At 36.4% G+C, this 12698-nt stretch overlaps 1 protein-coding gene, 1 non-coding gene and 1 pseudogene across 2 annotated transcripts; 2 read left to right on the forward strand and 1 right to left on the reverse strand.

Moving 5' to 3' along the window:
* The first annotated feature begins 1160 nt into the window (after positions 1 to 1160).
* Positions 1161 to 3971, forward strand: LOC116131286 (annotated as a pseudogene).
* A 3455-nt stretch (positions 3972 to 7426) lies between these two features.
* On the reverse strand, positions 7427 to 7532 carry LOC116131328. The gene has a single exon (XR_004128244.1). It is a non-coding gene; the product is annotated as a small nucleolar RNA R71 (small nucleolar RNA).
* Positions 7533 to 8011: 479 nt separating this feature from the next.
* Positions 8012 to 11688, forward strand: LOC116131196. Its single transcript, XM_031416844.1, has 4 exons — positions 8012 to 8312; positions 8489 to 8665; positions 10649 to 10907; positions 11232 to 11688. Exons 1-4 carry the CDS (start codon positions 8012 to 8014, stop codon positions 11686 to 11688), a joined length of 1194 nt encoding a protein of 397 aa, XP_031272704.1.
* Positions 11689 to 12698: the final 1010 nt, after the last annotated feature.

The following is a 12698-nucleotide window of genomic DNA, read 5'->3' on the forward strand; positions in this document are numbered from 1 at the left end:
CATGTGTCTCATGATTAGTCGAATACACATGTACTTATTTCACTCACGACCTACAATGATGACCCAATCCAGTACTTAAGAAAGCAAGAGCTCAGGCCTTGATTTTTTTATAGAATTATTTACAGTACAAGATGGCCTTACAACTAAGGATTGAGACCTTGTAACAAACATTTTGATTTTAGAAAAACTCTCGAACCTTAAAAAAGCTTTTCGATATCTGCTCAACTCAAATTTTTGGGTAGGCTTTGATCTGATTTGGTTGTATTTTACCTTTTATAATTGCTAGGCCAATTGCCAGATAATATGGATGTTGTAAACTAAGTCTAATTGCACGAACCCAAACACCAATTACTCAAACACAAATAGACAATATAGAATCAAGAATCAACACAACAATATACCATGGTTTACTTGTTCAATACGAACAAGCTACGTCCACGTTGAGCTCCAGAATATGGAGACTCGCTGCACTATGATTAAAGCCTCAAGATTACAGATTACAATCAAACCCCTCTCATAGCAATCAACACAATCATTAACTCACCTTTTCCCCTTTTACACCGCAAACCTGAAAATCACTAGAGAACTCACTATCCTTGAAGGAACTCATAACCCTCAACAAGACTCTAGACAGATTCACACAAGAAGAACAAATCGAGTGACAAACCCTAACAACCAGGTTACAATCGTGTTTCACAGAGAGAAGAAAAACTGAGACTTATGCTAAATGACAAAACAGAGGTTCTTTTATACCATTGACTGCTGAGTGAACTAGAGCTGTCAGATCATGCATTCATCGAAGGGTTGTGCTTAATTTGAGTTTACTGAACAAAACGGCAGCATTTCACTTGACTTTAAACAGTGTTGCAGACTTCACCATTTAACAATGGATTATATATTTGTTCCATTTCGTTCAAATACATATAGTTTTTTGACTGACTTAACTCTAACAATTCTCAAGCTAATGTAAACAAAACCATCATGTAATTTTCTCATTGTTTGTGTTTTCATGGTCATATTCCCGCAACCTTGTAATTTTCATCTGCATTTGTTTATTACTAAGTGACAAAGAGATGAAGTATAAAGTTCCTTATGCGACATTGAGTCCTTTTAGTACAAACTCTTCCACGCTTTTCCATTTGATCTTAGAGACTCTTTTCATGGAGAAAAATTTGCTGCCCTTCATTTTTTTGTTATCATCCCCCAGTTTGCTACATGGAAATCTTGCTCTCACTTCAGGGACCAATGATGGGTCTGAGAACAATGGGGATATGTTGAAGTTCGACCAAGTAACACATTCTTCAATCTTTCTATTTACAAATTCTTTTCTTGCTGTTAATTAAAGTTATTATTATTCATATGATTACTGTTGCAATGCAGAAGCTCACATGTTTTGGTGGCTTTATAAAAGTCCATACAGAGTTGAAGATCCATCCAAGCCATGGCCAATACTATTATGGCTCCAAGGCCCAGTGAGTAATATATATATATATGGTCATGGAACAATTAAAATCACAATATGATTAAACCTTGAATCTAAACTGATTCTGATATCTTATTTCAGCGCAGCTCTGGTGTTGGGTTGGGAAATTTCATAGAAATGGGACCATTAGATGGCCATTTGAAGCCTAAAAATTTTGCATGGCTCAAGAAAGCAGATCTTTTATTTGTGGTAAATATTTGTCACTTCATTTCTTTAATTTTTTACTGAATCATATCAACAATTTAAGTAAATCTTTTTCCTGATTTAAACGGAATTCAGGATAGTCCAGTGGGAGTAGGATTTAGCTATGTGGAGGACAAGAAATTGCTTGTTAAAACTGATGAAGAGGCAGCCTCTGACTTAACTATCTTGCTGAAGGAACTCTTCAATGAAAATGAGACCCTTCAGAGAAGTCCCTTGTTCATTTTCGGAGAGTCATATGGAGGACGATTTGCAGTTACTCTGGGAGTATCAGCACTAAGAGCCATTGAAGCTGGAGAATTGAAAATTCAACTTGGGGGTAACATTATGTTTTCAGTAAATTTATCTAGATTGTTAATTTTCGTTCTTCTGTTCAGGAAAGAACTTAGATAATACATACTGGAGTGATTTAACAATATTTAATTATGTGATTATGTATCTGCACACAGCCGTTGCTTTGGGTGATAGCTGGATTTCTCCTGAAGATTTTGTGGTATGTTCTTTCTTTGTCAGAAAATTTCGAAGTGCAATTTTTTATATGTGAATTTATGTCTTGATATGCAGTTTACATGGGCACCTTTTCTCAAAGACGTGTCAAGAATGGACAACAATGGCCTGATAAAATCAAACAGGTTCGGATTAAAGTTGTCATCTATAAGATTAAGTACACTAAAAAGCAAAATCAAATTAATTTAACATCATCCATTTTGCAAGAACAGATTAGCTCTAAGGATTAAGCACCAGCTTGCAGAAGGTAAATATGAAAACGCGACCACATCGTGGATTGCACTCGAGAATGTAATTTTCAGGCACAGTACCTATGTGGTATCTTTCGATCTCTCAAGCAAGAAAATATGTAAATGCACACAATGGTTACATAATTTTTAGTTACATTGTATCAACTGGAGTTTCAGGACCTGTATAACTTCTTACATGATCTTGGAAATGACCTGATTATCGATGGAATGACATCCAAGGAATTCAAAGGACTTGGAGTATATAGATACTCAAAATATCTTAGCAGCAAGAAATTATCAACAACTGATATGAAGAACCTGTTGACCTTGATAGCTTGATGAATGGACCTATCAAAAAAAAGTTTAAGATTATTCCTGAACACGTATTGTAAGTTTCTGCTACTAAAATGGTAAAAGAAGAGTTTGTATCAATTGATTGTCACCACTTTCCTGAACTGTGTTTGGATTACTCTACAATTTCATTTTTTTTTTTTTTTTTCTTCCTGATATTACCTGTTGTATTGCAGATGGAAAGAAGAAGAACTGTTAGTTTTTCCACCCATGATTGGTGATTTCATGAAACCAAGAATCAAACAGGTGGTGTTAAATTATTTTTGTATCGATTCTGCTAATTAAAATTAATATTCTGGGTTCAATTAACTTAGATCTTACTTTAAAGGTGGAAGAGCTCCTGGCCAAGGGAATTAATGTGACGATATACAATGGACAGGTAACGTTTTTCACAATCTGGAGTTAAAGGAAAACATTGAATTATTTTATTTTCTTTACAGGACCGTCCCGACCCTCCATATTCTTAAGATCTGGGTGCTCCTAAGTAATTAGGCGGCCAAGACAGATTCTGTGGGATAGGGAGGATCCAAACGGGTGCTGTCACAATCACAACCTGAAACTGAAATGGTTTGGTTGAATTTTATGATAGCTTGATGTGATATGCTCAACCAAAGGAGCTGAAGCTTGGGTTCAGAAGCTCAAGTATGGCACTCATTTCCTTTTTTCAGAATAAAATTTTGTTCTCATTTTAGTGTTATGTTGTCAATAAATTGGTTCTTCTACTTCAGGTTGGATGGCCTGGAAGATTTTTTAGCTTGAAACGTTTTCCTTTATACTGCGGAAATGATGAATCAATCACCAAAGGATTTGTCACTTCATACAAGAATTTGTTTTTCTATTGGATTCTTGGATCTGGTCACTTCGTGAGTACTCTATCAGAAGGTCTTTAATGGTCTAATTTACCTTCAGTTTTTGGTGTTAAATCAATTGATTTCCTCAGGTTCCGGCAGAGCAGCCCTGTGTTTCTCTACAAATGGTGGGGAACATAACTCGGTCTCCAAATTATTAGTCTTAAACATAAAATGCAGAAATACCATCACTAGAGACATTGCAACGCAGAGTTAAATAGCTTTGAATTATTTACAGCGACTCAAAAGATTCTTGAACGTTAAAAGCATTTGTCACCTTAATTGTTTATTAGAAAACATATATCTCTGTATAAAATGGAATTTGTACTATGTAAATGAGTTTTAAAGATTTGTTGCAGTCGTGTTTATGATTAGTGAACAGTGTCTTTGTCATTATTAACTCACTTCCAAAAACTCAACAACTATAGGGTGTCACATGCTTAATCTTCTAATAGATGGGATTCAATAGATCTCACTTTCCAAAACTAACTCAAAGAAAAAGAATGTCCAACCACATATATACATCATAACAATCCAACAATTATATGATGTGAGATAAATTTAACTTCTAACAGTCACCTTTTATTAGAGCTGGTAAAACCAGTGTTGACACGCCAACCTGACATGAACATGACACAATTTAAACGGGTTGAGTTGACACAAATAATATTTGGGTCGGGTTCGAGTTTGAACACTAAACATGATTACTGTTGGGGCCAAAAAATGGCTTGGGCCCTATCAAGCCCGAATGCGAAACACCTTCTATCTGGCCCAAAGCCAAGGCACAATCCTGGTTGGATCCACGATAAGATATGCATAATGGGCTAGCTCATTTCATGAATCAGGCTATTCGTAGATTGGGCCTGACCACTAAAGCCTAAATCCGATTAGGCCTCGTCATCAATTTATATGGGGCCAAGCCCATCAATACAAATCATTCTCAGAATCCAAAGTTTATTCCGACTCTAAAGCCATCTACTTCTTATTTTAGTACAGTCCTGATATTCCTAGAAGACCCATCAATATCCTAATTCCTCTAAGATCCTGGATCTTACATTGAATAGGATTCTAACTCCTTCAAAGGTAGGAAATCAAGGATTTTCCTATTCACTAAATCTCTATTACCATGGACTCATAATCCTACTAGGATTTGAAGATCCTACAACCTCTCATGAGGCATTCAACCTTACACCTAAAAATCCCCCTATTCTCACTCTTGAGAGCTATACATCGCCGCCGTAGTTCTAATCTTCGACTAAACTATTGGTAACCCTCTTTCTCCCTTATCCTCACTAAATTAGCCTCTTTCAATCGGAGATGAGCGTCAAAGTGCCTAAGGCAAACGCCACCCTAGGTGTTTCCCATTCGCCTCATGCTTGTTTCTTTATGTGTGTAGGTGCAACGAATTGCTAGTGACCTCAATTTCACGGGATTAGATACCCTTTTTCGTAACCGTAGATTTCACCATCTACAGTTGGAGTTGAGGGTTCTCAACCCACAAATACGTTTATGACACACGAGCCCATTTATAACATGCGAACTCATTAATTATTACTAATAAGAGCTTGAAAATACACATTTAGTTAGTGATTTATGGGGATTAATTGTGCGAAATTAGGCTTAATTTGATAAAGTTGCTTAATATTTTCATAATTGTCTTTTACGGGATCACGTGTGTTTTTGAGTGTTTTTCAGGCTACTAGTGCATAAATGTTATGCTCAAATGAAGAATCATGTCGACAACGGAATGAGTGACGAGTGGAAACAAACGGATCAAGAATCGGAGTTGAATTGAAGAAGTTACAGAAGTTAAAGTAAAGAGAAGATTCTAGATTACGTTCCAACTTGAGCATACCTCGGTCTTTTGAGAATATTTTCAGCTGTAGAACTCAGATTAAGATAATTCTTTAACTGTTGGAAATCTGATTCAAAGGGCTACATTTCATATGTTTACCACTTCTCCAAATTTTATCGTTATCGAGTTCAAAAATCATCATCTCTGAAGAACAGTGGAATGATGCGGGAACAAGAAGAGATTACTGTGCTGCAGCACAGTGCCGTGGCATAGTCACAACAATTAAGAATTTGTTATCTGTTTGAAGGTAGAAAAATATGGTTAAGAGTCCTAAACTAAATAGAATATAAAAAAATAAAACCCTAACCCTTGTGGGATATAAATATAAGTCTTTTAGCATTATTTGGGGATTCTTTTAGGGAGAAGAAGAAGAGATAAATCTGCATAGAAGAGAAGTAACAAAAGTTCTGGAGCTTTGATTGACAATATAGAGAAGTATTTCTTGTTCTTTTCCTTATAAACTCATGATGATTGTTTTAATAAAGATGATTGTTTCTTTCATGTTTATTATGAACTAAATTTATTCTCTAGGGCTAAGATGTAGCCCAATCTCTTGATTATGTATTGATTTTTGCTTGTTAATTTTTATTAAGAATTCTTCTTAAGTTTTACTATTATACCTAATGCTTTTGATTCTTAAGGGCCCAAGAATTGAATGAACTAATGGACTAGGTTGAGATCGAGAGATGACACTTAGTTGGTCTACGGTAGTAAAACTATAAGTTGAGAGAACGCTAGAGATAGGTTACCGCAACTTGTGAGATTCTGGTAAACTCCATAGAGCGTAATGATCTTCAATTGCTTAAATCTGATTAGAGATAATTCGAGTTAGTAATTAAGAGTTAATTCGATAATTGTTCGAGAGAAATTTATTGGAAAAGAATGGGTTTGACTTGTAGGAAGAGCTTAATAAAATTAGCATAAGAGATCGATACATATGAATAAGAGTTGGTGTGAAGTCTATGCCTTAGGTCTAGTTATCTTGTGTTTACCCAAAGGTTTATTTTAATTGTCCTCTATTTAGTTCTCTTTTTAATTTCAATTGTTAATTTAGTTTAGATCTTCCTTGATACAATTTGGATTGATCAAATAGTAATAGGATAGTTTAATTGGTAATTGATAATAGTAATTCCCTTGGGTTCGATATCCGTATTTATACATTTTATTACTTGCACGATTTCATACACTTGCAAAAATCTACAACAAGTTTTTAGCGCCGTTGCCAGGGAATTAGTTTTTTCAATATCATTACGAACTATTTAGTTGCTAGTTTGATTTGTTTTATCTTTGTTCTGAAGTTAATTTTATTTATTTATTATTATTATTTTCATTTTTGTTTCTCTTATTTTGTCGTGGGTGTTTTTTGTTTTAGATCCTGGAGAGCTTACGTTCAAAAGGTCGTGGTGATCTTAATCCTTTCAATTCTAAGATAGAGAGAACAGCTAAACAGTTGAGAAAGGAAAAGAGGCAAGCTAACATAGAAAAAGCAGTATCTGATAAGGGAAGTATAAATCAAGACATGAGTAATCCAGAAAATGAGGAAGTCCTAGAGGGCAATGGAATTACAGGAGGGTTAGTGGTTCAACGAGCATTGAAGGACTACTTTAGTCCTACTGTTGGAGGGTGCTATTCCAGCATCAAGAGGCCACCAATTCAAGCAAATACGTTTGAAATAAAGCCAACAATTATTCAACCGATACAACATGCGGTTCAATTTGCGGGGTTACCTAATGATGATCCCAACCTGCATATCGCTAACTTTCTAGAGCTCTGCGACACATTCAAACACAATGGAGTATCCGATGATGCGATTAGGCTTAGACTTTTCTCATTCTCTCTTTGGGATAAAGCTAAAACTTTGTTGATTTGTTTGCCGTCAGGAAGTATTACTACATGGAATGAGTTAGTTCAAGCATTCCTTACGAAATACTTCCCATCTGTCAAGTCTACTAAAATGAGGAGTGATATCACAAATTTTTCCAACAAGATATAGAGTCACTCTATGAAGCTTGGGAGAGATTTAAGGATCTCTTACAGAGGTGTCCTCGTCATGGGCTGCCAATATGGTCGCAGATACAAGTGATGATTAGTGTTGCAAGTGGGGGAGCTTTGAATAACAAAACACTGGAGGAGGCTTATAATCTTATTGAAGTGATAACTACATGAGGCCTTCCGAGAGAAATTCAATGAGGAAAGCAATGGGAGTGCACGAAGTTGATGGTTACACCGCATTGGCTACTCAACTCTCCATCATTCAAAAGTAATTGGGAGTTGCCCTAAAGGTAAATGCTATGAATCATCTTCCCTAACTTGTGAACTTTGTGCAAGAAATCATTTATCGAAGGATTTTCAAAAAGGAAATCTATTTGCTCAAACGGAACAAGCTAACTATATCAACAACTTTCAACGAGGGCAAGGGAATCCATATTCTAGTACATACACTTCAGCATGGCACAATCATCCGAATTTTTCGTGGAGTAACGATAATGAGCATAAACGACCACTGGGTTTTCAACCTTAAGAGAAGAGATATAATATGGAGAATGTGCTCACTAAGTTCGTGGAGGAGTCACGAAAAAGATTTGACAAGAATGAATCCCAACTCCAAAATTATGAAGTGTTGTTACAAAACCAATCCGCTTCCATCAGAAATCTTGAAACTCAAATAGGGCAAATCCACAATATTTTAGCAGGAAGAGTTCAAGGAACATTGCCAAGCGATACCAAGAAGAACCCGAAGGAGAGAGTCAATGCTGTCATACTGAGAAGTGGTAAGGAATTGAAGGAAGTAAGGAAGGAAGAAGAAACAAAGGAAAAACTCGAAGAAGAAAAAGAGGGTAGAAGCAAGTGTGCCGCAACACAAGGACAGAAAATGTCAAAAATGTCCAGGCTTTGATAAACAATGACTTGACACTCTCGTATCCTCACAAAGTGCAAAAATAGAGATTGGATAAGCAATTCGGTAAGTTTATGGACATGTTTAGATATTTACACATTAACATTCCTTTTGTAGACATATTGGAGCAAATGCCAAAGTACGCGAAGTTTCTGAAGGAGATTATCACCAAAAAGAGGAGATTTGAAGAACATGAGACGGTGATGCTTACAAAAGAGTGCAACGCGTTGCTATTGAAGAAATTACCACCAAAGCTCAAAGATCTAGGAAGTTTCACAATTCCTTGCACAATAGGTAATGTTCATTTTGATAAAGTTTTATGTGACTTAGGAGCTAGTGTTAACCTCATGCCATTTTCAATTTATAAGAAACTAGGCCTATGGGGAAGTAAAACCAACCACAGTCCATCTTCAATTAGCTGATAGGTCTATAAAATACCCCAAAGGAGTAGTAGAGGATGTATTGATAAAGGTAGATAAGTTGATTTTCCCGGTGGATTTCATTGTTCTTGACATGGAAGAAGATCAGGAAGAACCTCTAATTCTAAGAAGACCCTTTCTAGCTACGAGTAAAACTTTAATAGATGTTCACCAGGGGAAGCTAATCTTAAGAGTAGAGGATGAACAAGTAGAGTTTAATGTGTTTGATGCCATGAAGTAGCCATCCGAGGGAGACACTTGTTTTCAAATTAATGCCTTGATAATGTCATTGCCAAAACCATGGAAGAAAATTACCCAAGCTCCCCCTTACAGAATTGTCTAGTTCACGCGAGGACAAATGAAGATGAAGCGGATGGAGAAGAGTTAAAAGGGTGTTTAAGTTTCTTAAACTCTCTACCATCAATGAGATCCCCACCCACTAAGAAGTTCTTTGAGATTAATGCGATAGAAAGTCACTCCAACTCATCAACAAAGGAGCCTTTGCAACTTGAACTCAAACAACTGCCATCTTACTTAAGGTATACATTTTTAGAAGATTCAAAGTTTTATCCTATTATTATTAATGCTTCTTTGAGTGACGTAGAGGAAGAAAGGCTATTAAGGGTGCTACGGACATACAAGACAACTATCGAATGTACAATTACGAACATCAAAGGTATAAGCCCCTCAATTTTCATGTACAAGATTTTAATGAAAGAAAGTTACAAGCCAACGGTGCAACCACAAAGAAGACTCAATACAGCAATGTAAGAAGTGGTGAAGAAAGAGGTTTTAAAGTTGTTGGATGCAGGAATCATTTACCCAATTTCAGATAGTGCATGGGTAAGTCCGGTCCAAGTTGTACCAAAGAATGGAGGAATGATCGTGGTGCAAAACGACAACAATGAACTCATTCCAACAAGAAAGGTTACAGGGTGGCAAAAGTGCATTGATTTTTGGAAGCTTAACTCTGTGACACGCAAAGATCACTTCCCACTTTCATTCATTGATCAAATGCTAGAGAGATTAGCAGGCCACGCATTCTATTGTTTCCTAGATGGATACTCAGGATACAATCAGATTGCAATAGCACCGGAAGACCAAAAAAAGACCACATTCACATGCCCATATGGAACATTTGCATACCGAAGGATGCCGTTTGGACTATGCAACACACCAGTCACTTTTCAACGTTGCATGATGTCCATCTTCTTGGATATGGTGGAGAACTCTATCGAGATTTTTATGGACGACTTCTCTATGGTAAGTAATTCCTTCGATGCTTGTTTATCTAACCTTTCTTTAGTTTTGTAGAGATGTGTGGAGACTAATCTAGTACTAAATGGGAGAAGTGTCACTTCATGGTACAAGAAGGAATTGTACTAGGCCATAGAATCTCTATCAATGGGATCGAGGTGGATCGAGCAAAGGGGTCATCGAGAAGTTACCACCCCCAAATTCTGTGAAAGTTATCTGAAGCTTCCTTGGACACGTAGGCTTCTATAAAAGATTTGTCCAGGATTTTTCTAAAATCTCTAAACCTCTTTGTGATCTATTAGCTAAGGATACACCTTTTAATTTTATTAAAGAGTGTTTAGAAGCATTTGAGTGCCTAAAAGCTAAATTTATATATGCTCCTATAATTGTTGTGCCCGATTGGAAATTACCTTTTGAATTAATGTGTGATGCTAGTGACTATGCAATAGGAGCTGTATTAGGGCAACCAAAAGGTAGAATTTTACATGTTATTTACTAGCTAGTAAGACATTGAAAGGACCACAACTGAATTATGCTACGATAGAGAAAGAATTTTTAGTTGTTATTTTTGCAATTGACAAGTTCCATTCTTATTTGCTAGGTACAAAGGTCATTGTACATATCGACCATTCAGCTTTGAAATGCCTTCTAGCAAAGAATGATTCCAAGACAAGATTGCTTATATGGGTGTTACTTTTTCAAGAGTTCGACTTGGAAATCCTAGACAAGAAAGGAACCGAGAATCAAGTAGCGGACCATCTATCTCGATTGAAAAGAAGGGAAGAAGATCAAAATGACGAAAAGCCAATCAATAAACATTTCCCAAATGAGCAACTATTTGATGTGCAAGATGGACCTTGGTTTGCCAACATCGCCAATTACTTAGCAAAAAAGGTGCTACCTCTCGGAATGACACACCAAGGGAGGAAGAATTTTTTCTCTGACTTGAAACACTACTTTTGGGAGGATCCATTCTTGTACAAGTAATGTGCGGACCAAATGGTCAAGAGATGTGTGCCAGAAGAAGAGGTGGAGAATATACTTCAACATTACCATTCTCTTAAGGTTGGAGGGCATTTTGGAGCAACACGAACGGCCGCTAAAGTTTTTCAATCAGGATTTTTCTGGCCCACTCTCTTTAAAGATGCATATAATTATGTTTGAGCTTGTGATATGTGTCAAAGGGCTGGGAATATTTCTTGTAAAAATGAAATGTCTTTTAGCAACATTTTAGAAGTGGAAATATTTGATGTATGGGGAATAGATTTCATGGGATCGTTTCCATCTTCTTTTTCTAACCGCTTCATTCTTGTGGCTGTAAATTACGTCTCAAAATGGGTGGAAACTGTGGCACTACCGACCAACGATGCTCGTGTTGTAGTCAAGTTCATAAAGAAAAGCATCTTCACAAGATTCGGCCCGCCTAGAGTTATCATCAGTGATGGAGGAGCTCACTTTTATAACCAACAATTCGAGGCATTATTAAGTAAGTATGGAGTTACACATCGAGTTGCAACACCATATCATCCGCAAATAAGTGGGCAAGTGGAGGTATCTAACAAGGAGTTGAAGAGAATCCTAGAGAAAACTATGAATGCCTCTCAGAAAGATTGGTCCACCAAATTGGATGATGCACTATAAGCATATAGAACGACTTTCAAAATGCCAATAAGGATGTCGCCATATAGGTTAGTTGTAACGCTCCACTTGAGGTATGTACTTAAGATTTGCTATATTGCTTAAGTGTTCATTGATTCAGCTTTAATTGAGTCTGGTTATTGTTAATAATATTTAGTTGGCCTTGGTTGAGTGGTTGCCTTGCAATTTGTAAAACTTGGCGAAGTTTTATATTACAGACTTCGTCGCGGCGATGAAGCCCTGCAACCTACGGTGTAGGTTCTGTAATTTTTCGCCGCGACTAAGGGCTTGACAAAAAGTGTATTGAGTTTCTAGAGAATTCTTCCTTTGGGGCACAATGACCATTCTACCCCTAATTAGTAGGAAAAGTGGGGAGTAAAATATAAAGAAATTTCATGGAGAATAGGTTAGTGTGGGGGTGTGAGTGAAATGAATCAAGGGATATAGATGAAATTTTCAAAGAAGAGCAAAGGCAAAGTTGGGAAGTGATGGTTATCTTGTGAGTTAAAAAGGGTTAAGTGAAATAAACCCTCCATTTCATTCATTTCCACCGCCATAACCATTCTCTAAATTCTCTCAAGTTTCCTTTTAACTTTCCAATATTTCTAAGGAGTTTTAGGGAGCTTTTGGGGTAATTTTAGTAGAGTTTGAATCTAAAGCATCTTAAGGTAAGGATTCTTGCTTTGGATGTGAGTTTGTTTATAGTTATATTGAAGTTTTATGTGGTTGTTATTGTTCTTGTTGTTGTTTTGAGTTGTTGTAGAGAGAAGACAAGACAACAAGGGAAAGGAAAAGTACTAAAGAAGTCACTTTTTCACAAGGAAAGTAAATCCAAAACAAGTGGAGAATTAAGAACTCATTTGAGTAGAGATTTATGTATGTATGTGTATATCTTATGTTCATTGAGAAATTGAGATGAGATGAGATGAGATTATAGTTATTAATGAGTATTGAATGTATTGGAATATGAGAAGTGTTGAGATTTTATGGTGTTGAGTTGAGTTTGATTGAAG

The sequence above is a fragment of the Pistacia vera genome, unplaced genomic scaffold (genome assembly GCF_008641045.1).
Source record: "Pistacia vera cultivar Batoury unplaced genomic scaffold, PisVer_v2 Contig230, whole genome shotgun sequence".
Classification (NCBI taxonomy): Eukaryota; Viridiplantae; Streptophyta; class Magnoliopsida; order Sapindales; family Anacardiaceae; genus Pistacia; species Pistacia vera.

Bases quoted from the DNA above. Each gene is read 5' to 3' on its own strand.
- LOC116131196 (XM_031416844.1), top strand. From the start codon at position 8,012: ATGGAGAATGTGCTCACTAAGTTCGTGGAGGAGTCACGAAAAAGATTT. The intron at 8,313-8,488 runs GTAGAAGCAAGT...TTCCTTTTGTAG, and splicing joins ACTCGAAGAAGAAAAAGAGG to ACATATTGGAGCAAATGCCA. The intron at 8,666-10,648 runs GTAATGTTCATT...CTTATTTGCTAG, and splicing joins CACAATTCCTTGCACAATAG to GTACAAAGGTCATTGTACAT.